This window comes from Danio rerio, chromosome 5, assembly GCF_049306965.1.
Source record: "Danio rerio strain Tuebingen ecotype United States chromosome 5, GRCz12tu, whole genome shotgun sequence".
Lineage (NCBI taxonomy): Eukaryota > Metazoa > Chordata > Actinopteri > Cypriniformes > Danionidae > Danio > Danio rerio.
Genome location: NC_133180.1, coordinates 73,103,299 through 73,126,983, shown reverse-complemented (window position 1 = coordinate 73,126,983; position 23,685 = coordinate 73,103,299). Strand labels below are relative to the sequence as shown.

Sequence of the window (23,685 nt, the reverse complement as noted above, 5' to 3'; positions counted from 1 at the left end):
GGCTTCCGTAGCTGAAATGATCCTTACTACACTTTCTCCTAGGCATTTGTCTTACAGTTAATTTCATTTCCACAACAAACCCATAATTTAATCCGAGTTAGACATAACTACAATCGGAAACACAGAGCAATGGACTGAAACACGACAGATTAGCTTGAGCGAATCCGCTGTTAGGGACATTTAACGTACGTTAATCTGTCATGGTTGATAGTTAGCACGTACGCTATCAGGGTATAGCTCGTTAGCGCAGCAAATATCGCTTTATTTGAAAGTGTGTTTCAGGTTATTTCAGCGATAACAAGATCAGCTACAATGTGAAAACTCGCACACGAAGAACTGCGATCTTCACTGCAGCCGCAGACGAGCTCGCCACAGTTGTGTCGAAGTTGGAAATACGGAAATAACAGCCGTTTATGGCCCACATTAATATCAATTAACAGCAAGTTCGTGTGTTGATTATTTCGCGTGTCGTCGCCTTGTTTTGAAAGTGTATGGCTGTGCGCGCGCGCCTATCAAAAGTGGGGATTAATATTTAGGTCGTGCGCGAAGATTAGTGTTCACAGCAGGATGTCAAAGGGATTTGTGAGCTGAAATAATAACAAAAACAAAAACATGTCATCCTCCCTGTCATAAAGCAAAGTTTCGCTTTATCACAGAAGTCCGACGTTTTCTGTAGGTAATATAGATGTTTGTGGGTTACAAGAGCAGGCTGTCAAAATCTCTTTCCTGATCAAATACTCTAGAAATCAGACATCATGTCAGGGGACAGTAGTGGTAGTAGTGGCGAGGACTCCGATCGAGAAACCCGCCGCAAAGTTTGCACCGTAAAACACGAGATCACTAATGGTAGGTGACTTCATCATCAATCTTCAGAATAACCTGTTGTGTGTGTGTGTGTGTGTGTGTGAGAGAGAGAGAGATTTATTTTTTCAAAGTGTTGGTAATGATATGTTTTGATGTGTCATTACCATTTGGTCATTACCTTATTTAAATACCACTAAAGATACTCTAAAGAATTGAGGCAAAGTTTGTTTTATAGTCCCACATTCAGTTATTCATCTTAATAGTGTAATTTCAGAAAAACTATTCTTCGCTATTTATAAGTGGTTAAATCATACTAACAGCCCATAATTATTGAAGTTCAACAGTCAAATAAAGTGTTAATGTTGATTTTAAGTCACACTTCAGACCGAAAATTTAAAGTATCATGGTAAACAATACAGAGAGCATGTCAACAAGTTGTTACTGAACTAAAGTGTGAATTTAAAAACAACTATACCTCAATTTCTAAAGAATAGCATGCAAATGTTTACCACTGTATCACAGAGTCATTGTGTGAGCAAATATTATTCTGTGTAATGTTCTGTGTTTGAATCTGTTATTTCTTTAATTTTATTTAAGAATATTGTGGTGGTCTATTGGTGGTGGTAACAATCTGCAAACATGTTTATACTTTAAATGAGGAACATAAGCATACGTTATGAATGTGACTAAAAAAAGTATTCAGATTTACAGTATACAACAGACTTTGTAGAAATTGTGTGAATTAAACGGCACAACCCCCAAAATAATGCTAATCAAAAGGATAACAGTTTACTCACAATTGAACAAACATGATTGAATTGATTTAATATCTTGCCTTTATGAGGGAAAAGCTTCGTTATGGATGTGACCGATGTGAAATTTGCATTCGTGTGAAAATAAAATATTTGTTATTATTGTTTAAAAAAAAAATGTGGTGGCCTATTGGTGATGGTATCAAAGTTTTTATTGAATGAATACCATTAAAATAGCTCATTAGGTCTATTGTCTAATTAAGTTTGTGTTATATTCACACATTCAGAATTTCTCCTTAATGTAATTTCAGAAAAGTATTCTTTGCTATTTTTAAGTAGGCAAATCATATAAGAGCAATTCCAGCGTCATGGATGTGACGTTTGCAGTAAAGAATCTCTAAAGAATAGCATGCAAATCTGCATTGCTTTGCTTTAAAATATTGTTGTTGTTTTTTTTAAATGTGGTGGTCTGTTAATGGTTTTTATTTAATGAATACCATAAAAATAGTTAATTCTGTTTATAATATTTAATTAATAGCATCAGTCTGATTATATTTCTCCACACCGTGTTGTCTATTTTTATTAATGTTTTAATCCTACATAGTTTTTTTACTTCCAGTGTCTTTAAATGTCCTGATAGATGATTTGTTATTTGAGTTGATTATTTCAGTGCAATTTAAGCTTCATTCATTTGTTTATTTTATTTAACTTAAAATATTAAAAGTCTGTTTTTCTTTTAGTCATATCATAAGTTATCAGACATAAGGAGAAACACCATACCATCAGTTTTATTGAATTATTTGTTAACATTAACATATTATCTAACTTTTTTTTTTCTTTAAAAGTTGATTAATTTTTGTTAATATTTGGTAAACTGTTATGTAATATTTTATTTCAGTGTGCCTTAATTAAAAACTAATTATTAGTAAGTGTTGAAATTAATGTTAAAGGGATAGTTCACTTGAAAATGAAATTTAGTCTTGCCTCAAATGTTGAAAACGTGCTTATGTTTCTTTTTCTGTTGAAAACAAACGAATATTTTTTGAAGAATGTTGGCTTTCTTTCCTACTATGTTAATCAATGGTTTTCAAAATTCTTTAAACGTTTCTTCTATTGTGGTCAACAGAAGAAAGAAACCGCTTTAGGTTTAATAAACTGTAAGTACTTTTTCATACTGAGTGAACTATCCCTTTAAGGCAGGGATGTCAAACTCAATTCCTGGAGGGCCGCAGCCCTGCACAGTTTAGTTCCAACCCTGCTTCAACACACTTACTGGTCGGTTTCAAACAAGCCTGAATGACTCAATTAGTTTGATCAGGTGTGTTTAATTAGGGTTGGAACTAAACTGTGCATGGCTGCGGCCCTCCAGGAATTGAGTTTGACATCCCCGCCTAAAGGTTTTAAATGCTTTAGAAGTAATGTCAACAGGGCAGTTAACATCCAAACCTGGTCGCTAGATGTTACCAAAGTATCACTTGTTAGTTACCTTTTTAAATGCTGATATTGTTGCTTCTGCATGCACTGTATAACTGCTATATTTTAAGGCAGTGGACCCCAACCTTTTTATCACCGCGGACTGGTCAACGGTTCTCAATTTTACAGCGGACCGGTGGTGGTGGGGGGGTCATCACATGAACACAGCTGCTGCGCTCATGCATCCAGGTTAATCATGAACAACTCAGTGCATGCTCTAGTTGCACTATCGCGGTCTGATTATGTTTCAATCAAGGTTTATATGCATCACATACATAACATCTGTGCCAAACATCTCAACTGGCGAACATTTTAACAATAATACAACCGTATAGCCGAATTAAATGTATGCATTGGCATGTTACAGCCCTAATGAGTATGATTATGTGAAGCTCCAAATAGATACATATTGGAATGATTTCGTGTACTTACTTAGCGATGCACGCACACATAACGTTATATGCACAATCCTTAAATGCTCTGCTGATTTGGACTCTATAATACCGGTTTTATAACTTTAAACTATCAACAACCACCACTGAGCTATTGACCTTATTCTAAAATGCGGAAGTGCGCCTGTTTTCGCGATTGTCTTAGAACTTCCGATTCAGTCGCCTATGGGAGAAATGACTAGGAATAATAAACGGCAGAAAATGGCCAAACTACTTGCTCAACAAACAAATGTTTGCATGACTACACAGACCAAGTAGCATAATATAATAAGAAAATATTAAATTGCAACATCAAGCAGCGTAACGAGCAGTTGTTAACGTCAAAAAATGAATGGAAGTGAATGTGACCGTAAGTCGCGAGACAAAAAGATTCAAATGGCAGCGCCCGCTCGACAGCTGAGAATAAGGTGAATATTCTAGCCATCGTTCTTCCCGCTCCCTGGTGGATTTTGGCATAGTCCATTTCACGTGAGATGGCGGGGTTGAGTGGAAGAAACCAAGTGCCGGGGGGTGTGGGGGGGGGGGTATTTTCTACAGAAATAATTTATGATTTCTTATGTGGCCCGGTACCAATTGTTTCACGGCCCGGTGGTTAGGGACCACTGTTTTAAGGGATAGTTTACACAAAAATGAAAATCTGTCGTCATGTACTCGCCTTTAACTTTAAGATGTACTTTCCGCTGTTGAACACAAAAGAAGATATTTTGAAGAATGCTGGAAACCTGTAACCATTGACTTCCGTTGTATTTGTTTTGCCTACTTTAAAAGTCAATGGTGACAGGTGTTCAGCATTCTTCAAAATATCTTCCTTAGTGTTCAACAGAAGAAAGGATCTCATCTCGTTTGGAACCACTTGAGGGAGAGTAATTAATGAGTACATTTTCATTTTTAGGTGAACTGTCTCTTTAAGCGTATTGAATATAGTGCTGCTCTAAGTGTGTGTATAGGAGAGTTAACATTTTTGCTCGAAGTATGATTTATTGTGAACGTTCATTGTTTGTCCATTTCCAGCAAACCTCACAGGATACACTGAGAAAGTTGGCATGGAGAACTTTGAACTTCTCAAAGTGCTTGGCACAGGAGGTGAGAATTGAACTCTGTGTTCCTACATGTGGGTTTCTGGATCAAACTGGTTTGTCCTTCTTGTGAAGGTCACTGGAAATGTTTATCTTTTGACACAAGGTTTGAATGAAAGTTATCATACTAGTCATTGCCATAAGGTTATTATAAACGAGAAGATGTTTATACATCATGGAGGCACGGCAAAATATATAGTATACGAATGAGAGCATATTTCTATGATTTTCCAGCCATATGCATTCTAGTCATTCAATCAACGACTGAATTAATTCAATAAACTGGCCACTAGAGACATCAGGCTTAATATTAATAGTGTCAATTAAGATATATGTGTGTACTGTGCGTACTGTGATATTAGGACTGTACGATATTGGAAAAATCAGACATTGTGGTATGTTGCGATATGAATACAATTTTGCATGGCTTAATTAGCTCTAATTTCGAGAAAACAACATTATTTATATTGATTGGGTTGATTTTGTAAGGGTGTGAATAATGTATAACAAAATAATAAACACATTTTTAAGCAAGAATAATTACAACAGAGGAAAAAAAAAAAAGTAAAACAGTGCCTTATGGTTTTTCTGGGGAGTCAAACAGTATTCGGGTACAGAAATTGAACATTGAAGTGTAAATTAACACTCTATAGTCTGCATTGTATTAATAATTCAGTAAAAGTATTCTTCATCAAAGTTACAAATGTTTTATTTTATTATCCCTGAATGCTTTTAAATCTCTTTAAAAAACCTTTCTAACACCTGCAAATGATAAAGTTTCACTCTGTTATGGTTATACTTTGCAATGACTTTACACATCTCATATATTCTCAATTGTTGATCAACTATGAACCTGACTCAACATTGCATATCCTGCAGTGTGACTATTGCAGACACACATTGTGATATCGATGCAGAAACTTTATATTGTGCAGCCCTAATACACACAAACGCATACATGTAAAAAATGTTCACTTATATTTATAACTTTAATATTTATATCTAATACTAATGATATATAAATATATGTCAGCATTTTGGTTTTGTGTTCATATGTACAGTTGAAGTCAGAATTATTAGCCCCCCTGAATTATTAGCCCTGTTTGTTTTTTTAATTTCCCAATTTTTGTTTAATTCAATTCAATTCAGATTTATTTGTATAGCGCTTTTACAATGTAGATTGTGTCAAAGCAGCTTCACATAAATGGTCATAGTAACTGGAACAGTGTAGTTCAGTTTTTAGTGTTTAAGTTCAGTTCAGTTCAGTTTAGCTCAGTTCAGTGTGATTTAATCATTACTGAGAGTTCAAACACTGAAGAGCAAATTCATCGATGCGTAGCTCTACCAATCCTGAACCATGCGAGCCAGTGGCGACAGCGGAGAGGGAAAAAAAACTTCACCTGATGGGAGTGAAGAAAAAAAACCTTGAGAGAACCAGAGAAGATTTTTTTCAGCACATTTCTAAACATAATAGTTTTAATAACTTATTTCTAATAACTGATTTATTTTATCTTTGCCATGATGACAGTAAATAATATTTGACTAGATATTTTTCAAGACACTTCTATACAGCTTAAAGTGACATTTAAAGGCTTAACTAGGTTAATTAGGTTAACTAGGCAGGTTAGGGCAAATAGGCAAGTTATTGTATAATGATGGTTTGTTTTGTAGATAATCGAAAAAAATGTTTAAAGGGGCTAATAATTTTGTCCCTAAAATGGTTGTTAAAAAATTAAAAACTGCTTTTATTTTAGCCGAAATTAAACAAATAAGACTTTCTCCAGAAGAAAAAATATTATCAGACATACTGTGAAAGTTTCCTTGCTCTGTTAAACATCATTTAGGAAATATAAAAAAAATACATTATGTAAATACAAGCTTTTATTTTAATTGCAAAGAATAATGTTAATCACAAATTAATCACTTCGCAGCACTACCTAATATACATTTTTGATGTTGTCTTTTTTTTTTTTTTTTTTAGCGCAAATTAATCACTTGGTAGCACACCACTACCTAATATACATTTTTTGATGTTGTCTTTTTTTAGCAAATGAAAAGGGGTAGTTCACCCAAAATTAAAATTTACTAACGATTTTTTCACCTCAGTTGGTTCCAAATCTTTATAAGTTTTTTCTTTTGAACCTAAATCAAGATATTTTCAAGAAAACTGTAAACCGATAACCATCGACTTCCATAGTATTTATTTGTTGTTCTATGAAAGATAATGGTTACCGGTTTCCAGCTTTCTTCAAAATATCTTGTTTGTGTTCAAGAAAGAAACTCAAGCATGTTTGTGACTAGTGAAGGGGAGTAAATGATGACAGAACTTTCAGTTTTGAATGAGCTATACATGGTTTCCGCTACATTATTCTTCAAGGGTGGGGCGCCACGGCAAAATTGATCCCGCCACAGCTACATTACAGCTTTTCATTCAAAACATTCAGTCGTGTTTTTAAAAAAAAAAATTTTTTATAGCTGGTGAGAATCACACCAATATGTATTAAAAGGTCAGTGATATATGACAGCGCAAATTTCTGTAACCTTAGTAGGGCTGTGTGTTATTTGTTTAACCCATTAAGCTTACGTGCTGACAGGCTGACTGACAAGTGCGTGATGTGTAAGGCCAGCAAACACGACGTATAGCCATTTCACTTTACTTCAGGATGCATTAATACCGCTCTGTAGGTCTTTTTGAGACATTCAGAAATATTCCTAGCAAATATAATAAATGTTGGAGAAATACTTGTTACATAAATGCAGTAAAACGCACTTCAGCAGCGTTTATTTGAGAGCGCACAAGAAGATCTGCGATTGAGCAGCGTATATTTGAGGGGGCTTGCAAGAAGTTTTGTGGACGAGCAGAGGAAATTTGCATGCTGTAAGCTATTATATTAATGCAATCTCGACTTTTAATACTGCGCTCATGACGTTTGCCATTGAAATAACGCCATAGGTAGTTGGTACATCTGTGTAAAAAAAGCCTGCCGCCCCAGCTGGAAAAAATCCTAGAGGAAACACTGCTATACCTATATTGGTGTGATTCATAATTTGTTTTTCTTTCCTAGTTTAACAACCTAGTATGTAACTTATAATAACTTGTGTGTATGCAACAACTTAATGTAACTGTAATTAAGCCAGGTGAAGTAAATAGATGAAGTGTAAAGATTATGTCAGTTTGTTTTATCTTTGAGCACAAAAATGCAAGTGTTGTTTAAATGTCGAACTAAACTTTTAAATTGCTACATCTCTGCTTTTTCTTCTCTATATCAGCTTACGGGAAAGTGTTTTTGGTCCGAAAAATCAGCGGCCATGATAAAGGCAAACTCTACGCCATGAAGGTTTGTGCTGTCCATCATCACAGATTTTTTGTCCCTCCTTCAGTTTGTAAACATCACACATCATTGAATTAAATACTGAAACATAATTTAACATTTCTGCTGTCACAGCTAAACCTAAAACCATTACCAACATTTTTGTAGCTAGAAATAAAATAATAATTAGATGAAATAAAGCTAACTTTTTTATTGAAATGATGAAATGATGATATGAAGGTAATCTTTCTCTATAAATGTAAATTAGGCATAAAACTTCTAACACTAAAACCTAATAAAATGACTAAAACCCTGATATAATCAATGATGGGAATAAAGGCGCTATAAATAAACGACGATACTAACGGCGATATTATTTTTTTTAGTAACGAATAATTAAATTAATTACTGTTTCCCCCGTTACAATGTCGTTATCGTTACTGACTATAATTGAGAACACTGAACTGGTTTTGATGTGAGCAGTGTCTCTCTCAGCAATAGGACCTGTTTTTCTCTGGGGTGTGTGTGTTTTTCGGGGCTTGGGCGGGACACATGACCAACCAGTGATGATGATTGGTCTGTGTATGTGGTGTAACTGAGAACGTGATGACCATGTATAAAAATATCACGATATCGTGCTCACTGCTCTAAAATATATTCTCTTTAAACGTCTGGGTAAAAAACAAAAACTTTTTTTCCCTTTTGAACACAATATATTCCTTTTTTTGAAAGATTTATAATATTCTGGAGCAGTAAACACGTCAGGCTAAATAATTCAAATGAATCATTGACTTCTGCTGTCTTCATTTGTTTCAAAAACACAGATTTCTTTACAATTTAAAAAGGCATCTTTGGATATTTTTTTCTGCTGGAGACACTGTTCTAAAAACAAAACAAAAAATGTAAATTAAAAAATCTTAAACATCTTAGGGACGGTATTACAGAAAGGTTTGGCGGTATTAAAACCTTGACTTTTCCAAACCGTGGTATATCTTAAAACAGTTATCATCTCATGCCTACTGTACAATAACATTCTTGATTTTCAGTGTTTTCAGAAAAAAAAACTTTGCTGAAACTCTTTTAAACTGGCATTTAATAAATTGCATTGCATTATATATAAATTATTAGGTAATTCCTTTTTTGTCGAAACTTAATGTTAATAGGACATGCAGATAAGGTTTTTGGTAATCTATACTATAGGAAATCCCTAAAAAAATCAAGGAGAATTTTACTGAAAACCTTGGTCTCATTTTTGCATGATTTTATGATTCCTCTATAGGTGCTAAAGAAAGCAGCCATCGTTCAGAAGGCAAAGACTGCGGAGCACACTAGAACCGAGCGACAGGTATTGGAGCACATCCGCCAGTCCCCCTTCCTGGTCACCCTCCATTATGCCTTTCAGACGCAAACCAAACTGCATCTCATACTAGGTAAGCACAGGACACAGATTCACCTATGCATGCTGATTTATGATAATATCTGTAGCGCACTCAATTAAATGTGAACCTTTGAAGTAAAAAGATGATATTTACTTGGAAATAATGTAGTTGATACAGTCGAGCCTGGCAAAATTCTGACTTAATTTTTTTGTTCATGTAAATAATAGCTGAGATATATATATTTTTTCACAATGAAGCCTCTTGTACATCATCTTATTTTCTTTTGGAAGAAGCCTGTTTTATTTCTGGTTAAAAAACAAACAAACAAAAAAAAACTTGCTGGTTGAATAAAAGTATGAATAATTTCGGACTTGACTGTATGTATATGTGTGTCTACACTACCTGACAAAAATCTTGATCCCAGCTGTAATAGCAACAAATGATAACTTGACTTCTAGTTGATGATTTGGAAAAGTGGCCGAAGGTGGATTTTTCTGATGAATCATCTGTTGAGCTGCATCCCAATCATCACAAATACTGCAGAAGACCTACTGGAACCCGCATGGACCCAAGATTCTGACAGAAATCAGTCAAGTTTGGTGAAGGAAACAACATGGTTTGGGGTTACATTCAGTATAGGGGTGTTCGAGAGATCTACAGAGTGGATGGCAACATCTACAGCCTGAGCTATCAAGACATTTGTGCTGCCCATTACATTACAAACCACAGGAGAAGGCAAATTCTTTAGCAGGATAGCGCTCCTCATACTCTAGCCTCTACATCAAAGTTCCTGAAAGCGAAGAAGGTCAAGGTGCTCCAGGATTGGCCAGCCCAGTCACCAGATATAAACATTATTGAGCATGTCTAGTGTATGATGGAGGAGGTATTGAAGATGAATCCCAAGAAACTTGATGAACTCTGGGAGTCTTGCAAGAATGCTTTTTTTTTTGCCTCCAGATGACTTTATTAATAAGTGATTTGAGTCACTGCAGAGATATATGGATGCAGTCCTCCGAGCTCATGAGAGTCAGACACAATATTCATTCTAAGAGCCAAGTCAGACCTTACTGTCCTAATTAAATAATTAAAAATCAAGGCATGATCATATTTTATTTTGGTAAAATAGGCGTAATCTAGAGGCCTTTGCCTTTCATATAAGCCACTTCTGATTCTAAATGATCAACTAAAAGTCAAGTTATTATTTGTTTTTTTCAAGACTTGGATGGATGACAAGACTTGTCATGTAGTGTATATATGTATATGTGTGTATTTTTATTAATTAATTAATTTGTAAAAAATAACAGTTGTCTAATTATGTATACAGTTATTGTGATGTAAAATAACTCCTCATATAAAATTACTATTGTGATGTAAAAATCCTCCTATGATGCGAGACATTGGTCACATCAGCCACCCCAAGTTTCAAGCTCTTTGTCTTTTAGTAAATTGCTGTTTTTTTGGGATAATGTGCTGAGTGCATGTTTGTTTCTGAAGACTATGTGAGCGGAGGAGAGATGTTCACACACCTCTATCAGAGAGATCATTTCTCAGAGGATGAGGTGAGGATCTATGTGGGGGAGATTATTCTGGCTCTGGAGCATCTGCATAAGGTACTGCTGCCTGGTTTTTATTGATACATAGATATATATGCAAAGTTAGGGAAATAAGTTCATTTATATAAATATTAAGACTGTTTGTGTTTGTATAACCCTACTTGGTTTTGTGTTTTCAGCTTGGCATTGTGTACCGAGACATTAAGCTGGAGAACATTTTATTGGACAGTGATGGTCATGTGGTTTTGACAGACTTTGGGCTGAGTAAGGAGTTTCTGGAGGAGGAGGTGGGGAAAATAAAAGCTATTAATAGTTACCAATACAATATATTTAGTATGTTTTTGGCCAAAATTGGTGTTCAGCCAAGAACCATTCAAAAGGAGTTTTTATTCAGACATAATATATTTATATTTAAGCTTGTAGGGGCATTAAAACAAGTCCCATTTGGTCATTGCTTTTGGCCGTCTAGATTTTTTTCTTGGTTCCGTGTTGTGTTGTAAACCTTTGTGCATTTCTCATGCTTTGTTTCTGTGTAGAAAGAGAGGACTTATTCATTCTGTGGCACTATAGAGTACATGGCACCTGAGATTATCAGAGGGAAGTCTGGCCATGGCAAGGTAAGAAAATTAAATAACAAGCATTTTTTATTTCCCCATCAAAATGTAATGGAAAAAATGTGATCGGAAAAAGGATTATCAGCTTTTTTTTTGTATTCTGACTATATTAATAATAATAATAATAATAATAATAATAACAATAATAATAATAATAATAATAATAATAATAATAAATACTTGTTGTTATTATTAATATTAGACCATTTAATCTTCAATAATCTTAATAAACGAAACTTCAAATCGATTAACGATTAAATGCTAAAGTCAATGTTGAGTAAATAAACACTTACATTATCAGTCATGAGAAGATATTTCTTATATTACAATAGTGACATGTTTATTGGCACACAGTTATGAAACTACTCAAATGTGTTTAAAAAATTCATATAATATTAAAATCTAAATTTCATGGTAGTAAAATTGTTCTAAATATTTTTAGAATGATCACACTTTATTTTAATGAACAAATCACTCTTTTAACAAACCATTAATAAGACTTGTGGATCAGTAAGCTACTAATTAGGTGCTTATTAGTAGTTATTAAGGTAGTAGTTGGATTTAGGGATGGAAAACTAGGATCATACTTTATATGTGTTAATAAACCTTTAATATCTCATTAGCAGGCTGTTAATAAGTCAGTAGTAAATGGGTACCCCTGGGTTTAGTGCTGGGGCCTTTGCACTTCTCAGAATAAAAAAAAGTTCTATTGTACATCTTAATATTTACTACTATAAAGTGCAGTATACAGTGGTATATTGTATTATGGATTACTGTGTGAATATTTGCTTGAACTAAAGTCTTACCTAGTTTATAGCGTTAATTTATTAGGCACTACACAACATGACAGCTTCTTACATTTCTGACTGCTTATCAAAATATAATCCAAACCGTTTGCTACGCTCTTCTAGCGCTGGACTTTAAGAAATTCACTCTATAAACCTGATGCGATCTGGCAGCACTTCTTTTAGTCACTATGCTCCAAAAATTTGGAATTGTCTCTCAAATGAAGTGAAAGAATCCCCCAACATTCATGTTTTTAAAAAGCATTAAGACACATCTTTTTAAAATTGAGTATGAATGTAACAGTTTGTGAAGTGTATGCATTACACTTAGTAGGTGTATTTATGTTTGCATGTACAGTGTGTGCATGCATATGTGAGGACTATTGTGTGGATATATGCATATATGCGTGTACATGTACAGTTCAAGTCAGAATTATTAGCCCCCTTCAATTTTTTTTTTTTTTAAATAATTTCCAAATGATGTTTAACAGAGCAAGGAAATTTTTACAGCATGTCTGATGATATTTTTTCTTCTGGGAAAAGTATTGATTGTTTTATTTCGGCTAGAATAAAAGCCGTTTTTAATTTTTTAAACACCATTTTAAGGACAAAATTATTAGCCCCTTTAAGCTATATTTTTTTTCTCGATAATCTACAGAACAAACAATTGTTGTACAGTACCTTGCCTAATTACCCTAACCTCCCTAGTTAACCTAATTACCCTAGTTAAGCCCTTAAATGTCACTTTAAGCTGTATAGAAGTGCTTGAAAAATATCTAGTCAAATATTATTTACTGTCATCATGGCAAAGACAAAATAAATCAGTTATTAGAGATGAGTTATTAAAACTATTATGTTTAGAAATGTGTTAAAAAAAATCTTCTCTCCGTTAAACAGAAATCAGGAAAAAAATAAACAAGCGGTCTAATAATTCAGGGGGCTAATAATTCTGACTTCAACTTTATGCTTTTATCTGAGTTTATATTTGTTGTTTATTATGCATTATTTGTCGGTATATTTTTATGTGGTTTATTTTAATAGTTGTTTGTTGTTTGTGAAGCACTTTGAGTTGCATGTATGTAGGAAAAGTGCTATAAAAATAACATTTATAATTATTATCATTAATACCATTTGATTATTTCAATATTTACTAATACTTTATTTCAAGGTGTCCGTGTTACACTTTCCTTGCTCGATATTGGAAAAATCTGACATTGCGATATTTTATTTTGCTTCGATTTACATTGTGATATGAATACGATTCCAGCAGCTGACTTGAATACCTCTATTTGGAATAAAATCATTAACTTTGATTGGAATAATTGCAAGAATAATTACAGTAATACGATACGATATTATCAAATTTTGCCTCCAATAATGATAGATCACGATATCAGCGATATATCACAGGAAAACCATACACAATATCATGATATTTTGAAAACGAAAAGGGAAAAATGCATCAAAAAGTTATAAGATGTATTTCTTTTATTACCACCACATATATTGGTGTTTAAAGAGAGTGCACGCGACGTGTCTGAAAAGCAAGGAAGGATTGGGGGGTGAGAAGGGTGCACGACTTATTTGAGGACCAGGAAGGAGACACCCAATTTCCGGGAGATTAACACTCGTTTGCGGCCATTATGAGTCCCACAAATGCATAGAGACTCCCGGAACTTCATGGAGACTTGGGATGGCTGAATATCACAGTTACAACTATAGTAAGACTCGATTCAGCGGTACATCCTTGATAATTTGTCTGACGTGCACTGCTCAGAGGAGCGCATGACAGTGTGTGTGGCAGTGTCTGAGCAAAAATATATACACTAGATATTGCATAGGGACCCTGAGCATGCGTCAATAGCGCCGCCACATTGGTACAGTGCTCCCAGGACAAATGTCATTCAACCGCACTAGTCAAGACAGTGTTATTACGTGAAGATGCGGGACTTTAGCGCTGTCTACAGGTGTATTAATGAGCAAACAGAGAAAACAAAGCACAAAGGCAGAACATTTCATAGGTAATATTAAGTTTTTTTCTGTTTTTGTATGTTCTGAACTTTTGTGCTAATCAGGTAACGTTATTGATGATAACAGTCACTTACTGCATTCACCATACAGCAAAGCAGCTCCAACTCGCACTAAACACTCTGCTTATGCTAGTTTTGTTGAATAAAATCAGCAAATAATGCAAAAGAAATATGACAACGAGATGCTGCGCTGCTAGAAACTTGTATTATTGTCGGCTAACTTTAGTGAAAGAATCGTTCGGGGGATTCATTCACAAAAGAATCGCTCCCTCCGTCAGTAAGAGAAGTGAAAGCAGGAGAGGAGCTGTGTTTCAGGACGTGATTAGATCAAATTTAACAGGGAGGGTGAATGGTACATTTCTGTACACACAAACACAAGCTTTTTGTCAGGAATGCCCGTGCGGTCACTGATCCATCAATGTAGAAAAGTGATGTAAAATTATAATTTTCATAATTAGAAAAAAAAATTACATACTAACATCCAGGAAAACTCCCGATCATAGATATATGTGTATATGTGTATATCTCTGGCTCTGGATGGCCACAGTCCTCCACTGTACCTTGGTCCCGCATTCATTTTAAAGGAGCGCTACCCTGTAGCAAGATGGTGACGCTATTGACGCATTCCGTCCAATAGACAACAATAGGCCAGGCGACATCTAATGTATATATCTATGGTGTCTGAATGTGTGTGGTCACGTGATGTGCATTTTCAGCGGACGAGGGCTGTTCAGAAATGCTAGGTAAAACACGGAGTGGATGTGGATCATTTTCCTTCTTAAATGCCATTTTAATACTAAGACGTAATAGTGTAAACGGGGTCTAAGTGTGTATTTTTCGCGAGCGGGTTTGCGACGGGGGCGGGGCGGAGGATCGGTGATGCCTGCTCAGCATCGTCTTGTCTATTGGCCATCGGCGATGGACGATGGCATCGTCTATCTGCCCAACTCTAATTGATATATGTTCGATCTGCCATTACCAGAAGCACCACCTCATGCTATCACTATTTTGTCCTGTTCCTATTATTGAATAATCAAATGTAATATAAAATATAAACACAGTACTTTCTTCATTGCTGATCAACAATAATAATCCAAACTTCACATTGCAGATGCTGTGATGTGCCTATTGCGAATGCACACATTACGATATCTATATTGCAGCCCTACTTTCCATATACTTACTATAGTAATTACCATTAATTATGCATAATTACGTGCAACTTAACCTAAATCTAACCAGCATTCTAACCGTATAGTAAGTACATGTAATTATTTAATATTACTTCAACAGGGACACCTCAAAATAAAGTGTAACCAAATATTTAAAACAGAAACATTATTAGTTTAGATGTTTTTCTATCTCTTTATCTTTAAATAGCACATGTAATTTGAAAGCTTTTCTGCGATGCACAGGTTTGATTGATGTGTAATAAAGCACAGCATGTCTGACAGTGGTAATTGTGTGCAGGCAGTGGACTGGTGGAGTCTGGGCATCCTGATGTTCGAGCTGTTGACAGGAGCATCTCCGTTCACTCTGGAGGGAGAGAGAAATTCCCAGAGCGAGGTGTCCAAGTGAGTCCTCCCCGACAAAAATGATTTGCTCCATACGTCCTGATAAACCATGCTCTCCTGCGGTGTTTAAAACCCCCCAGTGTTGTTTTGACGGCATCAAGTTATTCACCCAGAGTTAAACGAGCTTTCTGTCTCTGTCAGACGCATCCTTCGCTGTGAGCCTCCATTTCCTTCCATCATCGGACCCTTGGCTCAAGATCTCCTGCGGAAGTTGATCGTGAAAGACCCTCATAAGAGGCTGGGCTCTGGGCCTCGAGGAGCTGAGGAGATCAAGGGTCATCCTTTCTTTAAGGTTTTTTCCAGTAATATCTTTTCTTTCTTTTGGGTTTTCAGTTGATTTTATTCCTTGTATTCTGACTGCTTAAATCTAGTTTTATCAATCAATACACAAACATACATACATACATACATACTTACATACATACATACATACATAGATACATACATCTCTTTCTCTCTCTCTCTCTCTCTCTCTCTCTCTCTCTTTATATATATATATATATATATATATATATATATATATATATAAATAAAAAAAAATAATATATATATATATATATATATATATAAATATATATATATATATATATATATATATATATATATATATATATATATATATATATATATATATATATATATATATAAATTATATACATATTTTTTGTCTATGCCATGATGGTATTACATAATACATAATAGACAGACGGATCCATGGATAGATGGATTGATAGATAGATAGATTTATGAATGGATGGATACATAACGTGGATGGATGGATGGATTAATAGATAGAGTAGATAGACATAGATAGAGCAGATAGACCGGAAGAAACAGTAGATAGGTAGATGGATAGATGGATAGATAATGGATAAATGAATGGAGGGATGGATAGATGGATGGATAGATAGATAAAGTAGATAGATAGATAAATGGATGGATAAATTAGATAAGATTGATAGATGGATGTAGATATTAATAGGGATTATGGATGGATATATACATAGAAGTATTAATGGATGGATAGATAAAGTAGATTGATGGAGTAGTTGGACGGACGGACGGATGGATGATTATGTATGGATTAATGGATGGATGGATAGATACATAGATGGATTGATGGATGGATAAAGTAGATAAAACAATAGATAAAATAGATGGATGGATGGTTTGACAGATAGAATAATGGATGGATGGATAGATAAAGTAGATAGACGGATAGAAACGATAGATAGATAGATAGATAGATAGATAGATTGATTGATTGATTGATTGATTGATTGATTGATTGATTGATTGATTGATGGATGGATGGATGGATGGATGGATGGATGGATGGATGGATGGATAGATGGATGACTCGATCGACAGACAGACAGACAGACTGATTGATTGATTGATTGATTGATTGATTGATTGATTGATTGATGGATGGATGGATGGATGGATGGATGGATGACTCGATCGACAGATAGATAGATAGATAGATAGATAGATAGATAGATAGATAGATAGATAGATAGATAGATAGATAGATAGATAGATAGAAGAATGGACAGATAAAGTAGACAGGCAGAGACAGATGGATGGATGGATAGATAGAAACTTTACTTTTAGTTTCTGGCTAAATGAAACAAATGCATTTCAGTGCATCACCAGCTTTTAATCTTCTCTCCATCCTCCTCTCATCTTGTCTATTTTTCTCTCTAGTAGATAAGTCTGCGACCTGTTTGACTTGCATAATGTGTTTTAAGTCAGAAAATGTAGGACGGTCTTGTTTTTATTCATCAGGAATTGATAAGATCTTGAAAGCATTTTTTTATGAGATGGGTAGCTCTAGGGGAGGGCTTGAGAAAAGGCTTGCTTCAGTCAACTGCAGAGAAAAGTAATTTCAGGGACTGTGCAAGTAATTATTTTTTGATCAAAGATGCAAATAAACACGAGAAGATAAAAGATAAACTTTGAAAAGTTTTTACACCAAAACCTTCTGTCTGCTCTCTCTGACTCTCTGGAATGTTTGGCCAACATTTTTACCCAAAGTTTGAATTCAATAGCAACCTCAGGGTTAATTCAGGTTTTTCAGGCTTGTTCAGTATAGACTCTCCCACTATTTTTGTAATTTACATTGTGACAATGATCACAAAATATTCCACCCTTAAAGCAGGAAATCTAAGTGCAATAAATTGCTTTTCTCAAGATGTGTCTGTTCTGCAGCTGTTGTATTTAAGGACGAATTACAGTTTAGGGTTGCACAGTTTACCGGAACCATGGTAGTATTGTGATACTATGGCTCCAAAATACTGACGGTGCCACTGTAGTTTGTAAACAGTAGTATCATCATTAATGGTTTATCTACAATACACAATGTTGCATGTGGAAAAGTCACTAAGGGCCTACTCACACTATGTCATCCGTACCGTGACCAGGCCCGTTTCCCGGATCGTTTGAGAAGTGTGAGTGCGCTGAATCAGGCTCAAGCACGGTTCACTTGGCTGGCCCTGGCCCGGTTGGAAGAGGTGTGCCTGAGCGCGGTTCACTTGTGTGTGAGTGCAAATCGCGCCAAAGTCCGAAAATGAAAGCGAGACGTGACTTTTAAGGGGTTGTTTCATATAGATTTATTAATCATTCTTACTGTTCAGTGAACGCAAACTGCCGTAGATTATTAAAGACGCAAACTCCTCACTTCACGACAGCTGCGCGGCTTCAGCAGACCTCCTCATTCCTGCAGCACGAGAGCTTTATAATTGTTTATGAGTGTCAAAAGTGGCAGATCTGTTCGGCGAAATATCTGACTGCGTGTCCCCGCATCCCTAAGGACTGTTTGGCGAAATATTTGACGGCATATCAAACGACTGAAACAATATAACTAGAGAAATCTCCACTGTGCTGCTGAGTAAGAGAGCGCTTCTCACTGAACAGCCCAGCAGCGTGTGAGCGCGGGCCGTCGGGGGAGACGGGAGGGGGGACAAGCGTGCTTTGGCCCGGTTCGAGACAACTGTACCTAGTGTGAGTACGGCCTAAAATGCTAAAACGTTTGTGCAACAATAGACTATTTTATTTGAAAAGTCTGTAGAGCACTTTAAGGTTGCAAAACTGTGTAGAATTTACGGCTTTTATGGTAACCTATTGCATGTTTTCTAACCTTTCAGTTCAAATGCACATCTGAATTGGTTCATTTCTGTTCCTGTTAATGTAATCTAGTTACAACAACCACGACAATGTTAATCGATGAAACAAAAATTGATTCATTGATTCATTCATTCATTTTCTTGTCGGCTTAGTCCCTTTATTAATTCAGGGTCGCCACAGTCGAATGAACCGCCAACTTATCCAGCACATTTTTACGCAGCGGATGCCCTTCCAGCCGCAACCCATCTCTGGGAAACATTCACACACACATTCATACACTACAGACAATTTAGCCTACCCAATTCACCTGTACCGCATGTCTTTGGACTGTGGGGGAAACCGGAGCACACCCGAATGAAACCCACCCGAATGCAGGGAGAACATGCAAAATCCACACAGAAACGCCAACTGAGCCGAGGTTCGAACCAGCGACCTTCTTGCTGTGAGGCGACAGCACCACCTACTGCGCCACTGCGTCCCCCTACAAAAATAGATTAAAACCCCAAAATAGAAGCAGGAAACATTAGCCCCTTTCACACAGTGATACCTGTAAATATCCGGAAAATTTCCAGAACGACTTTACTGGTAAATTAAAAAAAACGGTGTTCACACTTTTTCTGGAAAAGACCGTTCACACATCCGGGGCCGGAGTGGGACATCTTTTTCGAGGATACAGCTGCTTTAGAACTTCAGATGTTCAACAGTATTATATGTCTTAACAATAAAAATAAAAAAAATTAATAAGTAAATTACTCCGATGAGGTTCAAACCCGGGTCGGCGGGGTTGACATGCTGACCTCTAGACCACAACAGCCTTTCTCAGTGTAGTGGCTTATCTAATAGATAAAAAAGTGGAGCTGCGGCAAAATAATGGATAAAAAGTGTGAGGCTGTGGTCAAATAAATAAATAAACTAAAAAAGAGCGACTGCTGAGAGCAACAGAGTCTGGAGCTAGGGACACCGGCCCTCACGGCCAAAAAACGGACAGGCCTACCGGGAATTCTCCCGGTCCTCCCAATTAGCCAATCCAGGCCTGCACACAGCCATTTCAAAATACCGGTAAATTCTGACATCATTAACCAGAAATAACCACTAAACGGCTTGTATTTGTAAAGATTTGACTACATTACAACCTCTGTGGATGGATCAGTGTTGTGAACAACTTTGTTGAAAGCATAGAGAAACACTTTCACATGTCGAGATGTTCATAATATATGTGTGTGTTGGTTCTTTCTAGAAAATTTCCGGTAATTTTCCGAAAAGGTCTGTATGTGTGAAAGGGTCTAATGATAAAACTAATTTTTGACCACTTCATATGGCCTAATTTTGATGGAAAAATGCTCTTTTGTAACAAATTTCATTTGGTATAATTTGTATCTTCTGTTTAACATATGTTTTGTTGGTCAGACAGCTGAAAGCTTCAATCATCCTGGTATAGTTTTTGGTGGAGTTTATGAGCTCACAGAACTGGGTGCACCTCTGTAAGGATCTAGTGCACTCAGACACGGCTCCAAACGAATCGACACTGTTTTTCAGCCTTCATAAAGCACATAAACACAGCTATTCTCTCTATAAAATCCATGGTAGGCATTTAGCAACAAAGCTAGAGTCACCGGACAGACAGAAGCCCTTCCCATCATGCGAATCTGCATCTGTTGTGAAGTGAATTGGACATGCGAATGAAGTGAGTAAACTCAAAATGTTTACACGTCTATTTACGTGCGAATAGCGCAATTGATCCGCACTTGCCGTGTCTGGTGTGAACACTGCATTAGGTCTTATTATGCGGCCTCTGTCGCCATCTTGTGGCGAAACGTCAACCGTCACTTTCTTTGGTCTGCTCAGACAGGCTGTTGGCTGTCGATGCACTTTAATATTTTAAAATAGGCACAATCCTTATAAATAAACCGCATAGCTGCAATCTAAACAACTACATTCTCGATTAAAAAAGCCTCAAAAGCACATTATGTTGTCCAACAGCAGCAATATTTGTCAAACTGTAGAGTGTCTCTGCTTGTCACTGTATGTGGGCGGAGTAATACACAAGGGTGATGGGTGAAGAGGCCGGACGAGTGCTTTTTTTTGCAGAATATCACAAGGCTTAATATAATTATTCTTGCTTAATACAAGAACATAATATTTAGATTACAAAGTTTTTGACATTTGGGAATATTCTGCTTTATTACTATAGATAAAAAGTCTAGAACTTTCTACCAACGGACACTTCCATAAGCAATGCTATAGAATTCCTGTCTCTTTATTGCATTTTACGCATTAATCAGGAATATTTGGATTGACTTTGTGAAGTAATTCTACATTTTTATTAATTATTATTAATACTTTAGAACAGCATTTCAATTCTCACATGCATAGGAAAATCTAAACAGTCCAACAAAAATCTTCATGTGATGTGCCAAACAAATGACACTTGATAGTTTTTTGTTACCTAATACAGTGACCTTCATACATTTTTAAGTGGTTTAGGTGTTACAAAGGTTTTGGGGGTCAGATGATCACACACCTCAACTGTGCTTGATCTCTCTCTAGGGTTTAAACTGGTCAGACTTGGCAGAGAAAAAAGTCCAGAGTCCCTTCCGCCCTGAACTGCGGGATGAGCTGGATGTGGGAAACTTTGCAGAGGAGTTTACAGGAATGGAGCCGGTGTATTCCCCTGCCAGCACACCGCCTAGTACAGACCGTCTGTTTCAGGTACTCCCACACAGAGAAACACGTATCCATGTGTCCCTTTCATGAAGACAAATACAAAACATTAAACCACCATCTCCTGCCACAGCCCTCCATTATTAATATCAACAGATAGTGTAACTTCACACTTTCAAGGTACTGCTCTGTTACTGATAACTCAAATGAGACACACCTCTGTCACAAACACACTGGTCCTTGAAGTTTTTTTTTCCTTTTGAAAACCAACCTGGAAACCTGAAAAATGAAATTCTTGTTTATGTGTATGTTTGTATGTGTGTCTGTATGTTTGTTTGTTTTATGTTTTGTTATTGTAATTTATTTACTTTTATTTTGTAATAATTTCTATTTATTTTGTTTTAATAAATTTTTATTTATATTAATTATTATTTAAAAATATTTTATTTTTGATTAATTAATTTATTTTTATTATTTTAATTTTGTATTAAATTTTATTTATTTTTTGTTTAATTTAATCTTATTATTATTATTTTTAATGTATTATTATTTTTTATTAATATTGTTTTATTTTTATTATTTTTATTTAATTTTTAATTTAATATTTTTATTATTATTATTATTATTTATTTAATTTTTATTTATTTTAATTTAATTATATTTTTTATATAGCACATTTTTTCAACACAGCCTTAATTTAATTGAATTAAATTTTATTTTAATTTATTTAATTTATGTCATTATTATTTTCTTTTTCATTTTATTATATTTAATACAAATTTTCATTAATTAATTGTATTTTTATTAATTTTATTTTTATTAATTTTATTCATTTTTAATTTAATTAAGTTTTATTTGATTGTTCATATAGCACATTTTTACAACACAGCATTGCCCAAAATGCTGAACATCATCAAAACTAATTGAGATGACAAATCCCACAGCACAAAAACAACTACTCCATTAATACTCCAGTCTTCAGTGTCACATGATCTGAAGTTCATTCTACTATGGCGATTTGTTGCTCAAGAAATCGTTCAGATCATCATCAGTGTCATATTTTCAATGTCGGTGTTTATTAATTGTGTGGAAACCATAACAAGCATTCAAAGTATAAATTTTTTTTTCTACAAGAACTCTAATTAATTAATGTGACGTTAAATAAAGATTTCATCATCATTTAATCACCCTTTCAAACCTTGGAGTTTCTTTCTTCTGGTAAACACAAAAGATGTTTTGAAAAATGTTGGAAACCTGTAACCATTGTATTTTTCATAGTATCAAGTAACCACTTGAGAGAGAGATTCAATAGTGAGCAAATTTTCATTTTTGGGTGATATTAATTTTAAAGACTATTAATGTGACAAATAACTAAATATTTTATTTTAAATAAATGTTTTTATTTGTTTAATCTAGACTCCTGAAAAGGATTTCAAAATATGAAACAGCAAAAAACAAACAAACAAACAAACTACTGAGCACCAATAGTAATTTATTTTGAACCGATCAGCAATTAGAATGTAGTAAGAATGAATTTTATTTTGATCAAATAAATGCAGCTTTTTGACTGGATACCACCTTCTTTTTTGTATATATTTTCCCCCCCAGCATGTCCCCTTTTGGCAAAAGTAAACTCTTTTATTCTGTCTTTTCTTCCTCTCAGGGCTACTCTTTCGTGGCTCCTTCGATCTTATTCAATAAGAATGTGGTGATGGCGGATGTTTTGGATGCTCATGTTAACGTTGACCGGCCTGGTTCTGCTACAGTCCAGCGTAGTGCAATGCTGAAGGTGAACAACTGCTTCTGTAAAAATGATTAAATAAATGAAAAAAGGTTAAAGTCAGAATTATTAGCCCCCCTTTGAATTTTATTTTTAAATATTTCCCAAATGATGTTTAACAGAGCAAGGTTTTACAGTATGTCTGATAATATTTTTTTCTTCTGGAGAAAGTCCTATTTGTTTTATTTTATTTATTTATTTTTTTTAAACACCATTTTATGGACAACATTATTAGCCCCTTTAAGCTATATATTTTTTGGTAGTCTACAGAACAAACCATCGTTATACAGTACCTTGCCTAATAACCCTAAC

At 35.1% G+C, this 23,685-nt stretch overlaps 1 protein-coding gene across 2 annotated transcripts in view; it reads left to right on the top strand.

Annotated features, from left to right (window-relative positions):
- rps6ka4 (ribosomal protein S6 kinase, polypeptide 4) overlaps positions 1 to 23,685 on the top strand; it is a 40,628-nt gene continuing 16,943 nt past the window's right edge. Inside the window, exons 1-11 of one of the 2 annotated variants that reach the window (XM_005165615.6) lie at positions 1 to 846; positions 4,493 to 4,564; positions 7,828 to 7,895; positions 9,148 to 9,298; positions 10,742 to 10,857; positions 10,980 to 11,087; positions 11,337 to 11,417; positions 15,700 to 15,803; positions 15,945 to 16,095; positions 21,480 to 21,641; positions 23,257 to 23,382. In XM_005165615.6, the coding sequence (XP_005165672.1) occupies positions 756 to 846; positions 4,493 to 4,564; positions 7,828 to 7,895; positions 9,148 to 9,298; positions 10,742 to 10,857; positions 10,980 to 11,087; positions 11,337 to 11,417; positions 15,700 to 15,803; positions 15,945 to 16,095; positions 21,480 to 21,641; positions 23,257 to 23,382 (1,230 nt within the window). In that variant the 5' untranslated portion in view covers positions 1 to 755. 2 annotated transcript variants of the gene reach the window in all.